Source organism: Pezoporus occidentalis, unplaced genomic scaffold (genome assembly GCF_034315485.1).
Source record: "Pezoporus occidentalis ecotype Australia unplaced genomic scaffold, CSIRO_AGI_Poc_V1 ctg168, whole genome shotgun sequence".
In the NCBI taxonomy this organism is placed as follows: Eukaryota; Metazoa; Chordata; class Aves; order Psittaciformes; family Psittacidae; genus Pezoporus; species Pezoporus occidentalis.
Window position 1 is genome coordinate 19,538 of NW_026913510.1, and position 21,366 is coordinate 40,903.

The following is a 21,366-nucleotide window of genomic DNA, read 5'->3' on the forward strand; positions in this document are numbered from 1 at the left end:
TGAAGGAAGATTGAAATCAGTAACCGTGGCTTTATCCACTTGTTAATCCAGTTTTAAACTGGTGGCACATCACCCCAAAATCCCTTTTTCTTTGCTACACCCAGCACTTGCTACACAGTGCACAGGCATGTCTGCCTTCTGGAGCAAGTCTTGCCTTCAAGCAGCAGTGAAGTCCCTCTGTTCTTGTACCATGGGGAACTTCCACCCTTTCAGCTATGGCTTGTTCTACCTCTAGCAGCTGTTGTTTCCTCAACTCATTCCTGACTTACACTGATGCAGCACCATGCTGTGAGCAGCAGTTACCTCCAAGGCAGAGAACCAAACCCCACTCCTCTGTCTGCCCAGCCACCTCAGTAGCTTTACTACTGTGTTCTGCATGAACTTCACTCACCCTCTCACAGAGCAGCAACACTTTGTAGTCAATCAACAGTGTTTGCTCAGGGATTACCAGGATGCAGCCAGCTTTCTGTCAGCCATTTATTACATGCAGTCTCCAGCTGTACAAATTGTAGTTTTATCATCTTCCAACAGTCCAAAGCCTGTCCCAGAACACCCAGAAAGATGGGGAACAACACACAGGTGATGAGTATTGCATCTGCAGTGTTTACATACAGAGTAAACCTCGTATTTAAGTAGTTCAGTGAAGGTGGCTGGAAAGGAATTAAATCTGGCACAGATTTAAGTCACAGGAGGCCCAAGAGAAGTGGCTCCAGCTGGCAATGTCTTGTATGTGCTGAGTAGTCCCAGGAAGCGCACTCCTTGCTGCAGCCCTCCCCTGCTTCACAGCAGGTCATGACTGCTGGGAGCCAGCTCATGCAGGTAGGGGTGTGGAAGAAACTGTGCTGGTGTAGGGCACACTGTGTTTGAAGTCACCAAACAGGACACACTCCAGCTTGATCCAACGAGGACAGCGTCCTCTTGCAAAGCAGGTTCTGTATGGGAGAGCTCTAAAGTGCTCAGCAGTGCTGCAGCACCTCCCAAACACTTCCCCTCAGTCATTTCAGTTCTCACAGAAGACTCCTGGCATCCAGGCAGCAGCTGCTCCCAGTTTTCCAGTGAGGAAGGCAAGGACAGCTACTCACGGTCACTGTCACTATCGCTGTCGCTGTCACTGTCGCTGTCTGGCTGGATGCTCTCCAATGTCTTCCTGCATGTGTAAAACAGTTCAGTGATCAGTGACATCTTGTGACTTCTGCTTGAAAGGACAGATGTAAAACACAGGGTAAACCCCCTCCAAAAAGAACGTTATGGGCTGACACCTATTGTCCTTAAAGGACAGGTCTACCCAACATTTGGTGGAAGCACACTTTGGAAAACCCACTTCAGTTACCCAGAAGTGATGGGCCAGCTTCTCAAGGATGCTGAACTTCCGTTTATTCATTCCCTTGGACCAGACCACTGGCTCCATACTGTGGTCCCTCAAGGCTAAACCCAGCAACTGAGCTTGGCTGCAGTAGTTTGCTGCAGTGATGAACAGTGATGCCTGGTGAGATGGACTGAAGATTAACTATGGCCCTCAGAACCTGTGAGCCATGTGCAGGCCCATCCTGTGCCCATTCCCTGCTTTTACGAGCCTGCAATCAGTATCTTTTAGGTGGCCAGGCCCAGCTAGGAGAAGATTCTAGGAAAGAAAGGTGGAAGCAGATGTGGATAACACTAACCATTCCTTCTAGGAGGGATGGACAGCGTGGAATCAAAAGCAGCGACCATTTTGGGAGTGTGAATCAACCAGAGTCCACGCACAAGCCAATTCTGTGCCACCTTTCCACAGGAATTACCCCTCCAACACCCTGCTATATCCCTTCAGCAGTAACATGAAGTACTTAAACTTACTTCTGCTTTTCAGAGAGCTCAAACTCCTTCTCCGTTTTGCTTTTAAGCCTTTGAGATGCAGGATGGCCAAGGGATGCTGCCAGCTTTACCAGCTTAATCGCCTCATCTGGGTTATTGGTTTGTTTAGCACAGTTCCAGAACCCATCCAACACCTGATTACTGCAAAAGAAATGCAAAGAGTGTTCACAGGGTCCCAGGTGAGGTGGCCATTAACTTACAGCACCTCCTTTAGAGGGAAAGGAGGTGACAGATCCTCACATCACTCAACCAGCCCAATTCTGCTCCTGCAGGAATTTCACCTCAGTCTTCACCCTGTACCAACGTGGTGCACTTGGGAACAACCATCCCAGCATAAAGCTTTTAACCCCAACTATGATATTCTATAATAGAAATGCAAGATCTCAGCCTCTACCTGAAGTCAGAACCTAAAAGTACTTACGTGGGAATCCTATTGATCTGCTGGAAACGCTCCATCGTGTTCCTGTTCAAAAGAAACCAAAACAGTCACTAAAAAACCCTCACACACCACAAACCACAGGAAGAGACAGATACTGGATCTCCTGGGTAAGACAAGCCCCTGCTGAGACACAGGCAAGCTCAATGTCATGAAACAACCTTCCCCACAGATCTGAAACACACCCCATGCTGTGTTTTCACAGATGCAGTGTGTGCCAGCTACCAGCATTGATGGCTTTAACACAAAATATCTTAACTCTTAACATTAGTGTCAGAGAAAACAGCAAGTGTAGCTGATGGGAAGCTTAAAGTATGATGTATTTTTAGAAGGGTACTTGCCAAACCTTTGTTTCAAATGAATCAGTGCAAAGAGAACATCTGTGTTTAACAGAAAACAGCTCAGAACCTTCAACTGGAAGCTAGTTATTTCAACCAGCATTTCAAGTTGAGAGCAGGCAGGACAGCAAATTCTAGTTCTAAACGTATTCTCTTTATAGGTCTAATTAGGGTTCATTAAAGGTTTAATTAAACTCTAATTAATCTCTTGAGCAGTTTGAATTTCAAAGGGCTCTGGAAGTTATCAAATGGGAAGCTGCAGGCAGTCAGCAGTGCTTAGTGAAGTGATAAACCCCACCTTGCCATAAGCAGCTGTGAGATGCTCTAAGCCAGCTGCTGCATTAACTTCTAACCCATTTCCAAGACAGACAACTGTAACCTGGTGCCAAGAATGAACAGTAAAGTTAAGGAACCCTCCTCACATTCCCAGCAGGATTTATCCCCTCCTTTTGCCTGCATCAGCATTCCAAGGCAATGGATTTTTGGGATTAAGCCTTGAGTTACAGGGTCAGCAACCAAATGCTCACAGCAGCCTCACACGTACCAAGCATCTTGGGTCCTGCCAGCCCTGGCAAACAGGAGAGCAATGCAGCCCAGCATGCTGCCTGTCCACTGTAACTGGACCTGCTCCCTCCCGCTCTGCTCGTGCACAGCTTTGATGTCTTCAGCACACTTGGCAAACGCCTGCTGGATCTGTGGAGAGATTGTGCATTTAATCCCAAACCCTCTAGAATTAACATCCCCCCTTCACTGCAATTCCTCCTACAGGTTTGTGGTTTAAATGTGTCCATTAACAAAGGTTATTCCTCACAAAAAGATGCTCACTTCTGCCAGCTCCAAGACAGCTTTGCAGGTACTTGAGAGCTCTGCAGTACATAGAAGCTTTTAACTCTCCTTAGGTTGAGGAGCCAGTTACTACAACATCTCTGGCAAAAATCCCTGAATTTCACAAGGATGTGGCTGTCTGGGCTGGACTGTTCTTCCAAACCCAGGTAAGGATGTCATCCTCTTCTGTGTTAATCCGAGGTTTTTCTGGAGGTTGAAGACAATTCAAAGGGCTTAGGCCTGGATGAGCTCACATAGATCTGGAAATTTGGAACAGCATATGCACTGGAACTAAGACTGACAAGGAGGATAAATCAGCACTTAAATACAGTCTATATGCTGCACAAAGAAATGGGGAGAGCTCCACTCTTTTCGCAGAGTCTCTTTATTGGTTTTGGCTGGAATAGTGTTAATTTTCTTCACAGCAGTTAGTAGGGGGCTGTTTTGGACATGTGCTGAAAACAGTGTTGATACACAGGGATGTTTTAGTTACTGCTGAACAGTGCTTCCACAAAGTATAGGCTGGGGGTGCACAAGGAACAGGGAGGGGACACAGCCAGGACAGCTGACCCCAACTGACCCAAGGGATATTCCACACCATATGGCATCACACTCAGCATATAGAGCTGGAGGAGGAAGAAGGAAGGGAGGGACGTTCACATCCATCTTCTTGAGTAACCGTTACATATGGAGCCCTGCTGTCCTGGGGATGGCTGAACTGCCTCCCTGCCCATGGGGAGTGGTGAATGAATCCCTTGTTCTGCTTTGCTTGCTCAGACAGTTTTCCTTTCCTCATCAAACTGTCTTTATCTCAACCCAGGAGTTTTTGCACTTGACCCTTCTGATTCTCCCCACCATCCCAATGGGGAGGAGGGAACAAGTGGCTGTGTGGTGCTTTGCTGTATATGGGGTTAAACCATGACAGCTTCCTTACCTCATCAGGGTGCTGCTCCCTGCTCATCAAAGACAGGAGCTCTTCCAACAGTTCTGGTCTCCTATTAAACCCCATCTGTTTTACATCTGTTAGAGAAAGGCAATAGTTGGTATGCCTGGCTGGTACCTCTGCTCCCAACTCCAGGTATTAAGGTCAGTGTAATGAATGCCATTTTATAAAGCATTTTCTGTGACTGAGCAGGCCCTGTATTAGTTCCCTTTCCCCTCATTATCATGCCCTGAAGGTCATGTGCACCCAGTACATGAACTAAAAGGATTTCTTCTGCCAGCCTGCAGATTCCTGGGTGCCAGGCTGACTGTTCCCCTTGCTAACAGCCTTCAAGGTGCCCAGCACCCAGCCAGCCCAATGCTGGTGATGACCACGGCACAGAACAGGGAAGGTAACAGCACACAGAGCACTGTCAATAACATCAAGCAGTTACAGGTCCTAAGTGGGACATGGACCTGAACTGCTGCTGGATAGTGAGACCCATGACTCTCAGTGGTCAGAGACATCTCCACCATTGTCTGCTTCCTCTGAAGACCAAGTGGTGACTTGTATTCTTTTATAGAGCAAACCAAATACTGAGACTTGACCCCATCTGCAGAGGGTCCAGATGATTAGAAACCTTAAGCTAAGCAGTGCTATAAAATTCTGCTACTTATATAAAATTGTATTACACTAATTCTGCCTATAGAAATCCTGTGCTATTCTGCTTATCAATTCTACGCTAATCATAAAATCCTGTTAAGAAAATAAAGCTTTAATTCTAACTACAAATCGGTGCTGTCATCATTCTGCCCAGGATCCCTAAAGGAACCCGTCTGTCCCCTCTGGGTGACAATAAGGTACCTTCTGGGTGCTAAAGCCTGTATCTGCATTCTTGTCTCCTCTTAAGGGGTAAAGAACAGATAAGTAGTTTAAATGAGTTAACCATGGGCTGCTGGTTAAGGTGCTGCTCTCTGGTAAGCACTGTTTTCCAAGACGTTGACATTTAACTATGACACAGCCACACTGGTAGTCTATGCAGGCCCAAACATGGGTTCTGCCTTTCTCTACCACAATAGCCCCATCACTGCACTAAGAAATAACATCCCTCATGCCAAAGCACCCAACTGTGGCTATTCTGAGCAGTAGGAAGTCCTCCAGCTACCTCCTACTTGGGGATAAAAGCTCCTGACTTCTAGCAGGCAAGCAGCCTCCATAGCCATGTGGTTATCACTAACCTTCCCAGACTGAAGGGATCCTTTCCAAGTAGCTGGCTGCATCCAGTGCTTGAAGGAGTTCCAATATGTTTTTAGGACTTGGATAGAAGAGCTGGTGAAGCAAGCGAGTTGTTTCAGTAAGCTGTAACTGTTCCACCTCTCCACACCAAAGCTCTGAAACTTACCCTAGCACACACTTACTGAACAGGACGTTTCTTTGTACCATTTCAACACGACATCAATTTGTTCCATCATGCACAACAAGGAGAAGAATTTTGACCTAGAGGAGGGGAGACACATTCTAATTCATTTAGGATTAGCTCAACCAAACCATACAGAAACACCAGCAAATGACGGTGTTCTGCTCAGATTTGTATGTGGATCAGGGAGACCTCACTGTATCACTGCAATGCTCCATACAGTTAAATAAGCATAGCATTTTTATGAGAGAACACTGACACTAGGCAGCTGGCAGAATCAACCAGAACTTAGAGCACTGCATTTAAAAATCTCAAAAGAATGCAATCTCCCTGCCTGATGCCAGGTTTGAAGTACCTGAATCTATGTCAAATACAGCCTCTAGTTAAGAGCCACTTGAAGAAGTGAACTAAATTAACCTTGTTACTTGTACAGGTTCACAATGCACACCTGGGACCCTGACCCAACGCACCGGCTAGGAAAAATGTCCCTACACCAAGAAGTTAAATTTCCCTTGGTTTATTTGAAGGCTAAATAAGGTGCAATTGTCTGAATCATCCACCTCTGAAACTGCATCTTGCTTTGATGATAATTTTCACCAATTTCAAGGCCAGGTTGGACACAGGGGCTTGGAGCAAGCTGCTCTAGTGGAAGATGTCCCTGCCCATGGCAGGGGTTTGGAACTGGATGAGCTTTAAGGTCCCTTCCAACACAAACCATTCTGTGATTCTTATGATGATTCTATCAATTTACAGGAGCATCTCTGGCTCCAATGCCTTAACAGGCTTCTCTTCAAATCAGTATGCTCCACTTACTTACTTATGTTCAGTGACTGCAGCACTTAATGACGTTGGTGGAGATACTTTAGATGCCATGATTTCAGCATCAAATTGTGGAACTACATGGGAATTTCATGCCTAAATACACCTGCTGTGCTGCAACTTCTCTCAACACCACCATGCAGAGAGCTAGGTCTGACCCGCACACTGTTTTGGTGTTACCTCCTAAGCTGCCATCTTAAGTGGACAACAGGACTGAAGAAAACACAACTGGTTGGTATACTTGTTGGGTATTAAGCTAAACTGACACTTCAAGACAATTCAGTTTGGGCAAGGCCACAAACTGAAGATAAACCCTAAGCTATCACTGTTCTTAGAGGGACCTAATTCCCAAACTGTGCATACAATAACCAGTGTTCACCAAAGCACCCTCTGCAATGTTTAAATCCTGGTTTGTATTCAAACTGACACCACTACACGAGACTCTCAATATCAGCTGCACTTCACTCACCAGTAGGTATTTAAGTGATGCATACTCAAGAATTTCCAGTTGTCTCCCTTCTCCAGGGCCTTATTTAACCGGTAGGCAAGCTTGATGTCCTTAAGATCACAGCACTGTAATGAGATGAGTTTGATTTTGGTTCCAAATCCAATACCCAATACATCCCTCTGAGACTCACAGAGTATGAAGAGTAATGAGCTGATGGCAAACATTTCTAACAGGATGAATTCAATGACTGCGCAGGAATTCCGTTTAAATGAGACAAATGTGTGGCTCTCCCAGTGGGTGAGAGCTTTCTGACCTAAACTGACACCTTTGGGTGCTGAGACTGTCCAACTGCTGCAGTGTCACTAGAAACAGGAGGTAGGGCACAGTGGACAGAGACTTATGTAGCCACTGCCAGCAACAGACGCCTCTCACAGGCATGCAGGTTACCAGCGCAGCAGGTATCAAGCAAACAACTGCAGAATCATAGAGGTTAAGTTACAGGAGGTGATGAGCACAGGTGAAAAAGGGAGATACTGAGAGCTAAATCTTGTATGACAGACTGGAAAACTCCCAGGCAAGTCTTAGCTGGAGGGCTCAAAGGAATTCTGACTGCAGGGACAAGGCACTTACCGCTTGCATTGCAGTGATAAAAAAGTTGGCTGAAAGGAAGAAAATGGAATGTGTGAGCTTCAAACTTTGAATGACACAAACAGCAGCGCATTAACCCAGCCTCCCACAGGACAGGCAAAACATGTTCACTTAGAGAGCTGAATTTGTAGCTCTGCTTGGTGAAGACTTTATCTGTAGAGACTCTGGTGTGGCCTGAGTTTTGCTAGCCAGTGTTGTGAGGCAGCTGTACTGCCATGCCTTTGGAGACGGATTTAAGCAGATGGTCTGCTTGACTTTCGGTTTACAAAAGCTACAGCCTCTTGTTTGCTGCAAGACAGCATTATATGCCTAATATACAGACTACAAAAAAGGCAGCCACATCACTGACCTCCATTTCCTCCAGCGGAAGAGAGCATGTGCTGCTCATGGCAGGTTACCCACGTCTCTAGAACATCCCAGAGCTGCCCCAGAATGTACAACTGCCCCCTGAAAATGTCTCTTTCCCATTTCATGACACTTTGGTTTCTGTCAGTGACATTTTAAAGCAGCACAGAGACTGATGCTGCTTGAGGGAGGCAAAGAAAGCTACAGTGGGAGGAAGAACAGAAACTATCCTGCTCAGTATCTCATTCCTTTCGTGTGGTGAGTCTTGGATAGGAAACAAGAACACTGGATGTTATCAGTGACTGAAGCAATGGCTGGCTGTGGGTATCAAAATGGGGGCAATTTACTTAAAGCCATTAGGTACAATACACCTCCCTTTCCCTTGCAAGATGTAATAATTAACTTAATCCAAGCTTAATCAATGCAGACAGCGAGATATATTGAAGTCCCTACCATCATCAGGGTCCTCGGCAGTGAAGCTCCTGTTTTCAACATCATCTAGCACCTCAGAGATGATACCTGATGGATGAAGTTCAACTGTGGGACAAAAGAGACAAGCAACATCACATCTCAGTTGTGCCAGACACTTCATTAATGAAGAGCATCAGCCTGCAAATGCAATATGGAAATAGAAACAAGCACCATCACTTCAAACAAGTGTCATGATTCTCATGGTGCTCCACATTAGCTGCAATTTTATTTGCTCCAAAATTTGCTCTACTATTGCTGGATTTCCACAGCATAATAGGGCATCAAAGCGTATGTGTTGTAGTCAGATCCAGCCTCCTCAGAGACAAAATAGCATCTGTAGCTTCAGCAATTTGTGGCCACAAAAGGAAACAGGCTCTTTCCAGCGCTGTCTAAGGCTAAACAGAAGGACTCTTCCCTCCCTGTAAGGTTATAAAATCATCAAATCATAGAATAGTTTAGGTTGGAAGGGACCTTCAAAGTTCATCAAGTTCAAACCCCCTCCAATGAGCAGCATTACGACCCTCTATAGGTTCTTCTTCACCCAAGTAGAATCAGACTGCATGTGTAACACTGGGATTGCACAGACTGGAAGCTGTCTTTTCACCTATGAATCAAGTGCCTTCACCCATCACATTTGGAAAGCATTTAAAGCGGATGTGTAACAGGACATGTTCATGAACTAGTTGAAAACGCACGTACCGCCTCTATAAAACATGAAGAGAAGATGCTCATAGGTCGCAAGGCTAGGCTCTGGAAAGCAAAAACACTGAAGTTACTTCAACATTCTTGGCTAAGCTTTATGCCTAAGCAGCATGCATAAATTTACTGTAATTTCTACAGTACTACAATAAGGACCCAGTTGATGAAGAGCCTATGGGCCAGAACACACCTTAAGTAGCTAGAAGTAAAAATGTCATGATAAACATGCTCCTAACCACAGCACCAAAATGCTTCATTATTTGACCTAAGGGGCTAAGTGCACCCACTGTATTGAAATTACTAATTGACAAGGACTGAAGATGATGGTTCAGTTTGAAATCCACAGGCACTGGCTTGCTGAGTGGCCACAGCTTAGTACTTATCTTTATTTCTCAGTTCTCTTGCACAAGGAAACAAACAGTGAAGTTGAGGACACAGGGAGAAATGCTTTTTCCACACTTCCTCCCTCCAACTAGGAATCACTGTAACTCTTAAATCAACTATTCTGGAGGTGGCATTGGAATGTAATAACCACCCTCATTTTCTTACCTATATCAAGTGCTTCCATTTCCTTTATTACCAATAACGACATACTTCTGCCTACACCACCACATCTTCTCAGGGTCTTCAGTACAGCATTAAAAGTTAGCAGATTTGGTTGCACTTCCTGTTGAGCCATGTGATTCAGGAAGTCCTTAAAGAAGAATCCCCAAATCCTTAGTGTCTTGCATGCTACAGATCACATTCAGGTGTCATGTAGTATACACGCATTTCCTCAAGCTAGTGCTTCTCACTCCCCTCAAGTGAATGACTCCACTTGATCATTTATTAAGGAAATACCATCTAATTTTTAATTAATTTAACCAAAAATCAAGACTACAAAATTACATCAGATCAGACCTTGGAGATTTGTGTCTCATCAAGGAAATTCTTAAACTTACAATTTTTCCTTACTGATGTTATGTCATTAAAACTGGAGCCTCTCATGTTACCCCTCAAAATTCCATTTCCATCCCAAGCAGCACGAATTACAATTCCAAGAGGTTTTATCTAAAATGGTTTGTTTGGTTTTATTTCCCAGCATGATTTCCCCATTGCTTTCTGTCCAGGCAGTTCTTGAATCAGGTTATGTTCTCACAAGGCAAACCATTCTGCAAGGGCAAGGTTGGACTTTGTACATTTTCCACTCCTCAATAGCTACCTCCTATGTTTAAACCAGTGGACTTCATTCACAGCAGATTATCAGTATCTTTGTACAAAGCTCTTGTTTTTAGTATTCTAACAACTGCAAAATTCTACTGATACAGCAGACCCAGTCCCTACACTCTTACCCCTTTCCCCTCTCTTTTGCTCTACTGCCTTACCTTGGCTAACTCCCATCTTTCCAAGAACCTGTCCTTCAGATGTGGGACTGCTGAAATCAGTGCGTTGAAGGTGTGCACATCAGCTGGAAAGTGTAAGATGATTCATTTTAACTGACAATTATATTCTACAGGGAACAGTTGGTGCTGACATGGCTCAGTTTTTGGCGAAGTCTCATGCAAACCTGGTTCCAGAGAGCCAGCCACATGCCAGCTGCACTGGAACAAACAGCTTGCATTCAGCTCCCATGATCCAGCTGAGGTCCGTACCCCTGCGCCAATCATCACTGCCATGAAGCAAACACTCATGTACCCACCAATGGGTTCCTGTTACTTAGAAGACTACAAAGTAAAACCAAGAGACACTTACCCTTGTGTCTTTCATTCAGCAAGTCTATGTACATGTCATAAGCTTTAACAAAGGCCCCATGCTGCAAAAAAAACAACAACAAAAATAAGAGTCTCTGTGACTGTGTGAGATTGCACAAGCTGAAAAAAGCCCTCCCACCACTGAAGGATAACTTTACCTTCACCATCCCACGGATCATTGCGCAATAGGAGTGTGCATTCCTCTCTGGCATTATCTTGAATATCCTTTCAGCATTGTTGTTCTCCCTAGAATCAATGAACAAGCTGAAGAAGATACCTTTAAGAAAAAGATTCAGCATGCAGAATACAAAGGAATGGGCTGTACACCCAAGGGCTCACATTCAAATATATTACTTGTGATACTTTGAGCTATTCTACAATCACTTATTCAATCTCCATCAATACTTTAAAAGGTTAGAGATGTATATAGTAACTAATATCTACCAGTATGGGCTGCCAAAATGTCTTGGAAGTCTGTTTTATAACAACACATGTGCACAAATCACTGAATATGGGAATACTGGCATTATTTTCTATACCTCCATCTAGGGCCAGATGACTGCAAACCTCTTTGGAATTGTCTCTTTGGAGCCTTCTGTTCTGAAGCATTCACCTGGAGAGATTTTGGCAGAAATAAGTTTCTCAGAGGTCAAAGTTACGATTCAACATCAAATGCCATTATTTGGGACCAACACAGATGTTAAGCCGCAATTTCTATGCTGCTAAAGCTTGGTTTTACTGGGTTATATTGAAATAATTTCTATTATAATTCTCAGGAAGCAATAACTAGATTAATATTTATGTTATTAAACATAATAAAAGGTAAATTATAAGTGTTTGTGGAGTTGGTAGGAATCACTAGACTACAGCAAATACTCTGCAACACTCTTTCTTCCGCAACAGTCTTCCCAGGGACATAGTGTGCAATACATCTACTATGGTACCCTGTGACCTGATGCTTTTAAGACTACACCAGGAGCCCTAAACTTCACTGAAACCTAGTTAATATGGTTCAGACTGGAAGAAAATTAACTTGTGATCTGCACTAGAGATCTTCTTTGCAGGCAACTATAAAAACAAGTTCAGCAGGACTAAGCCAAGACAGGGTTCCAGTTACTAAGTTCAGCTTTATTTGCTACTACGTCAAACACTGGATTTTTATAATTGCTCTATCTCTTGAGAATGTTGACTGCATCTGACCCACCCCATCTCCCATGCAGGTAATCACAGGACAAAAATCCTGACATCACCTTGATACACTCCCATTATGTATGAAAGAAATAAAGAACTAGAGATCAACAGGTTTTTTATACCGCTGGTTCTTCCAAATCCTCTTTTACTTCTTCCTTTTTTGTTTCTTCCTCTTTTTCCTGTGTAGATTCCCCATCTCCATAGAAGCATAACAAATCTAAAAGGCTGTTTGTGGTCTCCAGAGATACAGAAGTACCTGTAGAAAACGAGGAGCAAACAGTCACAGAGAAAGTTAAGAACAAACCATTCTACAGCTGTACCAGAAAACTTCTGAACACCCAGTTACACCACTTTGCTCTCTTTCAACACAAAGGCACTGCCTAGCAAGTGTAACACCAGTTCTTCTGCAAACTCATTCACAGCAGAGGATAACACTGAACTACAGTTATCTGAAGAGTAGTTTTCCTGACCAAGTAGAAGAGGGAAGTGGCAGCTGAAATTGTGAAGCAGCATATATCCAACAGAGCATCTGAAATTTCCAGTGCTTTTCAGAACTACTCCTAGGATACACCCTGCTGTGAAAACCACTTTGTGTGTTTCACTATCCTATGAAACAGATTTAAAACCAACCAAAACAAAGACCTATTTGATTGAATCGTCTCCTTTCCACCTTTTAGTGGATATGAGGTCTCCTTCCCAGTAAGCCTTCCTCCTTCAGAGGCTTGTGGCAGTTACAGTTTTCTATTGCCTTCTCCTCATTCACCATAACAGGAATAGGGTCTAAATTAAGTAAGAACTAAGACTCATTTACTGAAGGCAGGTCCACAAAAGGAACACTCAGCTGATATGCTGCACCAGTCCAGCACAGCAGCAAAGTGCTCAGCACAGATGCAGCTTACACCAACCAACAGGCTACTGCAAAAGGGCACTTGAAGGCTGAATGATACCACTCAATCACAGAACATCTGCCCGTAACAGGCCCTGCTCTGCTACATCACAGTTCTTTTACTTTGGAAGAGAAGGATGAACACCACACCATATCATCTGTTTCTTGATCAGAGATCAATTGCTCTCCTTATCATCAAAATGACATGTCAGACATGCAGTAGATAAGGAGGGCCCAGTGATTCTGGAGAACCACTTCACCAGATGAGTTGGTTGTGAGGGGCAGCAATGTAGTCATGGGACTGTCTCCATAGCCTGCGCCAGCTACTAAGGTATTTTGGGTACAGTTGAAGTAGAACTCCACCACAGAATCTGGCAGTTGAACACATACCTGCTTGTACAAGTTGATCAAACAGGTCCACAGATTCCTTCACCCTTCTGAGGTGGATACGCTCTTTTAGAGCTTCCTCACTCACTCCTTCAATCTGAGGTGTCAGAATCTCAGGCATAAAGCACTGAAAGCAAACAGTGCAAGTCAGACAAGAGCTCAAACCTTCTCTAAATCACTGCTAAAATAACTAATCAAATACAGAACCACAGAGTGGTTTAGGATGGAAAGACATTAGAGATCATCTAGTTCCAACCCCCTGCCATGGACAGGGACACATTCCACTTCCCTGGTTGCTCAAAGGTCTTACTCCTGTTCAATACCCTTCTCTTCACCCAAGACTGCTTTGATAGTCTCTCAACCCTCTTTAGCCCAACAACAGCAGCCCTTTTGGTGATGAAAGAGCACACACACCCTGATCTCTCACCTTCATGCTAATAAGTCAACATAAAAATCACAGAATGGTTTGGGCTGGAAAGGTCCTTAAGATCATCCAGTTCCAACTCCCTGCCATGGGCAGGGACACCTCACATTAGACCATGTTGCCCAAGGCTCTGTACAACCTGGCCTTGAACACTGCCAGGGATGGAGCATTCACAACTTTCCTGGGGAACCCATTCCAGTGTCTCATCACCCTCACAGTGAAGAACTTCTTCCTTATACCTAACCTGGACTTCCCCTGTTTAAACTTGAACCCATCACCCCTTGTCCTACTGCTACATTCCCTGATGAAGAGTCCCTCTCGGGCAGCCTCAAACGCCCTCTTCAGATTCTGGAAGGCTGCGCTGAGGTCTCCACACAGCTTCTCTTCTCTAAAGATCTAAACATTTCTTTTCTTACTTTTATCTAAAGAACCTGATATGAGATTGAATTCCTAAGGAAAAACGTTCATTTCAGAAACGTAATGGAAATACAGTAATGCCTTCACAGCTGTCTGCAAAACAGCTGACAAAATAATCCTTTTAATGTTAGTTCTGGACCAGACAGTTGATTTCACTACCTGACAAAGCACAGACACAATGAAAATTAAAATCCAAATGCTTACTGTTACGGCGGGATGTACAGTAATCTTGTCAAAATACTGAGGAAACTGCTTCATAATGAATTTTGCAGCATTTTTCCCAGACTCCTTCGACAATGCAAACAGCCGCTGCACAGGAATGAGAGAGAACAAGAGAAGAAATAAGTCATTAAAACACCTTCCATAACACGGAGCATTCTGACAGAATCAAAACTGAATTCCTGTTTTATTTTCAACTCTTAGTAAAAACATAGGCACAAGACAATGTTCCAGAGAAGCATTCTGGTATTTATGCCAATATAAGAATGTCCGTTCTTTAATGAGACTGTCATTTCCTTCCTTCTTACTTAGTCAAGATACAGAGTTCTGTACCAGGCATGTGAAATGCTGCACTGCTGCCTCAAGCTGAAAAGCTCTCTTTTTAGAGTTACGGCACTTGGATATTTCTCTCCTTGGCTTTCATTTCCAAGGCCACAGTCTGATTCCCATTTACCTCCTCTCCTCAAGTTCTAAATCCTGTTTCTTTTCAAACTCTTCACATTTGATTGCTGCCTTCTGTCTCTTCAACGGCTTCACCTCTGATATGCAGAACTGAAGCCCTCTGGTAGCCACATCATTGATTTGCAATGATGTACCTCAGCTCCCAGTCTTCTCTCATTACACTTAAATTAACATCACATTCCTTCTTGCCCTCATTTCCAGTTCTGCTTTCTCCCACCTCAGCTTCATGCTCTTTAATCTTAGGCAAAGGTAACATCAGGGGGAGACTTTCTCTTCTTCTCTATTATCATCTTAACACTTCTATTTGCATAAGCCTAAGTTAACAAATAGCTGTGCTCTGTGATACAACTAAAATTCCTGGGGCTTGGCTAGGACAGTAAACTAGTAGTATGTAGTCTACGTAGTAACACACACAAACACACACACACACACACACAGACAGGTGATCTTATCTGCTTGAAGTCATACATTTAATTTAACTGTAAGCACAAAATCTCAGCTCTTGGAACACCACAAATTCATAGTCTGTAAACACAGTTTTAATGCCTCACCTACAGAATTACTCTTCTCAGAACATGGAGAAACAGAACTCAGCAAGTAAGCCACTAACCTGCAGGAACGTTAACAGAGTTGTATCAACTGGAAGGTCCCTGCATGGGCAGGAAGAGAGCACTTTGTGTGTACAGGGTGGATTTCTTTAGCATGCAGAGAAATGCTCCTGTCATTATGCATTCACAAATACACAGAGGAGAAAAGAAATCTGATGGCTTTTGTTTTGTAACTGCGGAAGCCCAAGGGGGTTGCTATCAAAGATATGAAAGGAAATACTTACAAAATGGGCTGCATTTTTTGGCATAAAGTAAGGGTCATCTGGGAACATATAATGAGCAGCAGTAGGATCCTGTAGAAAGTAAAACCCAAGGATTGAAATGTTCAGTTATGTACACATTGACACTGTGGGAATATCATACTGCCTCATGGAATTCAAGACATAATCACCACCTGATGCCTACTTTACAAAAGTTCTCTAGTTCAAAAGGGTTTAGCCTGTTTGGAAAGAGCTTAAAAATATTGCCATTATACACACACACACACAAGCTAACACAGTGACAGCAGTTTGCTCTTTGCAAGGCTTGCTTTCTGGACTGAGACTGGGAAGAGGCAATCTGGGTTGGCAACTGAACTGGTAAAGGAACTTGCTCCTGATGTTAGCAAACACCTTATTGAAGTATTACAGCTTTCACTGGGACCTGCAGCTCTCTTAGCACTAAAATGAGGCTTTAAGGACACAGCAAAATGTGCTGAGCAAGTGAAACCCTGTAAAACATGGATGTTAAAGTCCCATCTTTCATTTATGGACTAAGCAGAAGTAAGAGCCCCCAGAGTGCAAGGCTGTCACTTGAGATGGACAAATTGACCTATTTCCATGATCAAGGGAACTACTTACCCTTTTCACAGTAGAAGCCAACGTTTGAAGAACTGCCAGTTTGTCCCTAAACATAAAGGAGCTTCAATTAATATTCAGTTGCAGACTTTGAATGTTATGCATTACACTCTATGTAGAGCAAGCACATTATCCTATTTTCAATTCTGGGAAATAGGTTTTTGCTGCACTTAGAAAAGATCACTTTTTGCAAAAGGAGGAAAAACTCAGCTACTAAAACGGTCTCAGTTCTGGAAAAAAACACAAAAAAGACTTTGAGGAAAACCAGAAAAGCATATGTGTTTGCTGTTACCACTCCTGCCCTTATACATGATTGAAAAAAAGGAACACTGGGAAGGAACATAGAATTCCCTGGAATGTTCTTCTCAGAGCTCCTCATCTCTAAGAGATGGATACAAGTCCCTCTCCAAGACATGTCTTGGGAAGAAAATAAAACCCAACCAACCAAACCTAGATTTTGCAGGACTCCTTAAGACTTTGCTCATTTTTAAAGCAAAGGCAAGGCCAGTGAGAGCATTTAGGTGAAGGTGGTCTTATTTTAGGTTGACATACAGGCACCATTTGGTTATAAACTTAGTTTTTGCTGCAGTCATGCAAGTTCACCTTAAGTGCTTTTGTTCTAGCTTTTGCTCAGATGCATCATTTCTAAAGTGGATTTATTCAGGCAGCTATCAACAGTCAAGTTTATTTTGCTGAAACACACCCACATGTTGACAGTCAAACTAAGCTGATTTTACAGATTTCTATCAGATGTGATCTTTTAAAGGGAACAGAACTATGCTTAAAAATACAGTCCTTATAACTGTTTTTAAAACAAGGTCAGGAATGGAGTGCACTGGAATATTCCCAGAGCTCCCAGTCAGCAGGGAGAGACACATTAAACCCAAGAACACAGCAGCTGAATCTTCATGTTCAACTTTGGCGGACAGACTACATTTAGCTGTCTAACAATGACCTTCTTCTAGGTCAAGAGAATTCCAGCAGTAAACACTCACCAGGTTTTCCTTCGGGGGAGCACTATTTCTTCTTGTGCAACTATGAAAAACAATATTAAAATACTTATACAAACAGATGCCCCAAAATATCATGAAAAGCAATTTAAGCTGATACAGCTCAAAGCACTAAGCAAAGAATTTGAAGCCACAGTTTAACGTAAGCCACAATTCACTGCAATGGTAGTAGAAAAGGTGTCTGAATAGCTCAGTAGAGTGCCCTTTTGAGTTTCTGCTCCAGCTGCTCAGTTCCTTTCACCCCAAGATCAATTTTCCCAGGTTTTCCCAAAGAGAAATAAAGAAAGACAACAAAACCACAATGAATAAGTCAAAGGTTGTTGGTAAAGCATCTTAGCAAATGCATTCAGAGGAACATGTGGAACCTCCTGATTACAACCCCCAGAACCAGGGCCTACAGAGGCACTTTTCCCACTGCCTCTGTGTTGATACTTCCACAAGCTGCTAGTGAGTGGCAGAAACTTGTTCACACCTGCAGTGTGGCTCTGAGCATCCCAGCTCACTCTGCTCACAAAACTCAGAGTAGAAATATGGGAAGGAATACAAAGAAGCAAGATCATGAAGAAAATTGTCAGGATCAAGGTGGAAAAACCCTTTTTTATTTTTATGGTTTATTCCATTTCAAAGGGCAACTGGATAACTCATGGAAGTGGACAACTCGGTTCATGCTCCCGGAGCAAAGAACTCAAGTTAACGCAAGTTAAGCCAGAAAATCTCTCCACAATGAAGACACAGGAAAGAAAATCCATGAAGGGGAAAGAGAACATTCCATTCACAACTTATCTCCAGACACACTGTGTTAAAAGAACATGCAAGAAACTACTAATTAAGACATCATACCTTCTGCATTGTCTGCAGTCTTCCCAAGAGCTGTACTGCTAGAACACCTAGAAGTGAAGCAGAATCTCTAGGTATTCCTGTACGTCACAAAAACCTATGATGAGGTATAATTTTACATGTTATATTTTGCCTGCAGAGTACCCAGTGGAGTGGGACCTTTTTGCTTGAAGCACACCCTGAAAGCAACCTCCCCTCTTCACCTGCTTTTTCATACAATCATAGACTCAAGTAGAATAGAAAAGACCTTTAAGATAATCAAGTCCAACCGTTACCCCAGTACTGTCAAGGCCACCGCTAACCCATGTCACCGAGGGCCTCGTCTACACAGCTTTTGAACACACTTGTGCTCCAGGCCCTGCACCAGCTCCACTGCCCTTCTCTGGCCCCACTCCAGCACCGAAATGTCTCTCCTGTAGAGGAGCCCAGAACTGAACACAGGATTCGAGGCGCGGCCTCACCAGTGCCCAGTACAGAGGGATGACCACTGCCCTGGCCCCGCTGCCACACTGGTGCCGACACAGGCCACGACGCTGTTTGCTTCTTGGCTGCCTGGGTACAAGCTACTCACGTTCAGCTTCGTCAATCAGTGAGATTCAGCTCCAGGCAGCATTTAACCGCTCAAAATCACTCCCGGAGCGGCTCCAAGCAGTTGAGCCCACCAAAAGGAGGGGAAAGCCCTGCAGAGGGACTCCCCCTAAGGCCACGCCATGACACTAAGGCCACGCCGCCACAAGCCTCAGCCACCACCGCGCATGCGCAGTCTTTCGCGCCTCACCTCCCCGACCTACCACCCCTCCTCCGTTGATGCCCGCACGGTGTCTCCGCCGCCCTGCCCTTCCCTCCGCTTCCCTCCGCTGCGGGACCCTTACCGGTAGCACTCTCTCCTCCAACCCAGCACACAGCCCCGCCGGCTCAGCGATAACACTCGCTGCCAGGAACTAAACCCCAACGGCCGGGCCGCCATGCCTGCACTCCCGCACTGCCCTCTGGGAAGCTGGGCGGTACCATTGCCGCAGTGCCGGGGAGAGGCCTCCCCTCCGCGACATTGGTAGCGTCCGGCCTCGCTTGCCCCTGCCCGCCGGGACCGCGTGGTTCCTCCTGTGGCGTCTGCCTGCAGATAGGGACGAAGTGTCGACCGGGAGGACTCGTTTGTTCACCATGAGGCAGCCGAAAGTGGTGCCGTGGCGGCGGCTGGTCGGGGTCTCCTTCGGGATGTATACGGCCGAGGAGATAAGGTGAGGAACACGGCAGGCGCTGCGTTGTCCGCGGTCCCCGCCCTGGGTGCCGCTGAGGACTACAACTCCCGGCGTGCCATGCGGCGGAGCGCGGGGAGGCTCAGCGGGCTGAAGGCGCACGGCCTGCTGGGATGTGTAGTCCGGCTGTGCCCTGGCCGTCTAGGATGGCGGCAAGGGGGGTGTATGGTTTCTGGTGGGGGGCTGAGGAAGCGGGTCTGTGAGGAGACAAGGCGGCCTGTCTCCCTCTCTCAGCAGAGCTCCTCGCTGACAGTGAAGTCGAGGGGAGTGTGGCCACTTAAAATCTTAAAATCGTAGAATCGACTAGGTTGGAAAAGACCTTTACGTTCGTCAAGTCCAACCGTCATCCCAGTACTGCCAAGGCCACCACTCATCCGTGTCACTCAGGGTCTGGTCTGCAGTTTTTGTACACTTCCAGGGACGGCGATGCCACCACTGCCCTGGAATCCTGCAGCCTGATCCAATGCCTGAGCACCCTCTCTGTTCCTAATATCCAATCTAAACCTCCCCTGGCACAGCCTGGGGCCGTTTCCTCTTGTCCCATCACTTGTTCCTTGGGAGCAGAGCCCAGCCCCTCCTGGCTCCATCCTCCTGTCAGGCACTTGTAGGGAGCCATCAGGTCCCCCCTGAGCCTTCTCTTCTCCACACTGAACCCCCCCAGGTCCCTCAGCCGTTCCCCATCACACTTGTGCTCCAGGCCCTGCACCAGCTCCATGCCCTTCTCTGGCCCCGCTCCATCACCTCAAGCCCAGAGCTGAGCACAGGATTCGAGGTGCGGCCTCACCAGTGCCCAGCACAGGAGGACAATCACTTTCCAAATCTGGAAGGAGAAGCAGAAGCACTTCCATGTGCTCCTAGGGCAGAGGCTGTGAGGTGCAGCATAAGCTCACTTCATGAGGGCAAAGGCTGTGCTGCTCCTGGGGCGTCTCCCCTGAAGGGGATGTGTTGACTTCCCCCAATGTTGGCACCTCAGCAGCAGCCCCAGAGCCTGGAGGAACCCTGTACTGGTAAGGCTGGGCTTGCTCCTTGGTGAGCATGCTCTGGGAAACCTGGCCTGGGATCTGATCCCAAGTGTCCTGTTACAGAAGAGACCTCACTTGGTTTCAGCAGTGGGAAAAGGTTTGGGTATTTAATGCCAGTGTAAGTATGGCAAAGCTGGGATTTTTGCTTCAGATGGGGTTTTGGGGCTTTTCCCAGCACGTTGTCTCTTGGAGTTCTAGAGAGCTGTCACCATTTCTTTAGTGGTGGTGTGGGGTCTGTACCTGTATAGTCAAGGACATGCAGCTCTCGTCATCTAGGTGTTTTGTTATACCTGCATCACTGCTTGAGAGGACATACAGACAAAATCACTTCTAAAGCACGGCTAAAGGTATAAAAGTATTTGCTGTGGTATGAATGATTGTGCTCAGACAATGAAATCAATATACAGAAAGTCCCGCTGTGTATGTAAAATGCCCTCAAAAAGATGTTTTCATCAATAAAAATTACATAGATACACAATGTCAAAGCTCATTGTGTCATTCAAGTGCATATCACATTGCTGCCACTGATTTTTGTTCTTTTCTCCCAACTTCAGGAAGCTGAGTGTAAAACCCATAACAAATCCTCAGTACTTGGACAGTGTCGGGAATCCAGCTGTTAATGGGCTCTATGACTTGGCTTTGGGACCTCCAGACTCCAGAGAAGTGTGTGCAACTTGCATGCAGAACTTCAGCAACTGCCCTGGTCACTTTGGCCATATAGAGTTGCCCCTGACTGTCTACAACCCCCTGTTTTTTGATGTATGTATGCTGGGGATGGTCAGACTGCACATTTCACTGAAGTGCTTCATGTGGGTGTTTTTTCAAAGGGTCATCTTGTAAATAAGAAAGGATTCTTGGCTGT

General features: G+C 45.1%; 2 protein-coding genes and 1 non-coding gene across 3 annotated transcripts in view; 1 reads left to right on the plus strand and 2 right to left on the minus strand.

Annotated features, from left to right (window-relative positions):
• Nucleotides 1–575: 575 nt before the first annotated feature.
• Nucleotides 576–19,204, minus strand: PTCD3 (pentatricopeptide repeat domain 3). Its single transcript, XM_062613493.1, has 24 exons — nt 19,099–19,204; nt 18,230–18,276; nt 17,375–17,414; nt 16,383–16,428; nt 15,768–15,836; nt 14,459–14,563; nt 13,417–13,540; nt 12,263–12,396; nt 11,489–11,562; nt 11,108–11,195; nt 10,951–11,011; nt 10,584–10,666; nt 9,769–9,913; nt 9,220–9,270; nt 8,503–8,586; nt 7,687–7,715; nt 7,078–7,181; nt 5,791–5,869; nt 5,611–5,701; nt 4,385–4,470; nt 3,170–3,318; nt 2,273–2,314; nt 1,834–1,992; nt 576–1,147 (listed from the first exon to the last, which is right to left on the minus strand). The coding sequence occupies exons 1-24, from the start codon at nt 19,191–19,193 to the stop codon at nt 1,075–1,077; spliced, it is 2,058 nt and encodes a 685-aa protein (XP_062469477.1). The 5' UTR covers nt 19,194–19,204; the 3' UTR covers nt 576–1,074.
• On the minus strand, nt 10,733–10,874 carry LOC134161013 (small nucleolar RNA SNORD94). Its single transcript, XR_009963794.1, has one exon. It is a non-coding gene; the product is annotated as a small nucleolar RNA SNORD94 (small nucleolar RNA).
• Nucleotides 19,205–19,214: 10 nt separating the features above from the next.
• The window catches only part of POLR1A (RNA polymerase I subunit A), a 36,097-nt gene continuing 33,945 nt past the window's right edge, over nt 19,215–21,366 (plus strand). The window contains exons 1-2 of the mRNA XM_062613492.1: nt 19,215–19,464; nt 21,059–21,263. Of these exons, the coding sequence (XP_062469476.1) occupies nt 19,388–19,464; nt 21,059–21,263 (282 nt within the window). The 5' untranslated portion in view covers nt 19,215–19,387. The remainder of the gene's footprint in view (nt 19,465–21,058; nt 21,264–21,366) is intronic.

What these genes read in the sequence shown, in the direction of transcription:
- PTCD3 (XM_062613493.1), bottom strand. Translation starts at nt 19,193, where the DNA reads ATGGCGGCCCGGCCGTTGGGGTTTAGTTCCTGGCAGCGAGTGTTATCG. An exon ending in GCTGAATGAAAGACACAAGG is followed by an intron (nt 10,667 to 10,950) that starts GTAAGTGTCTCT and finishes TACACTTTCCAG; the next exon opens with CTGATGTGCACACCTTCAAC. An exon ending in GGGAGCAGCACCCTGATGAG is followed by an intron (nt 3,319 to 4,384) that starts GTAAGGAAGCTG and finishes ATCTCTCCACAG; the next exon opens with ATCCAGCAGGCGTTTGCCAA.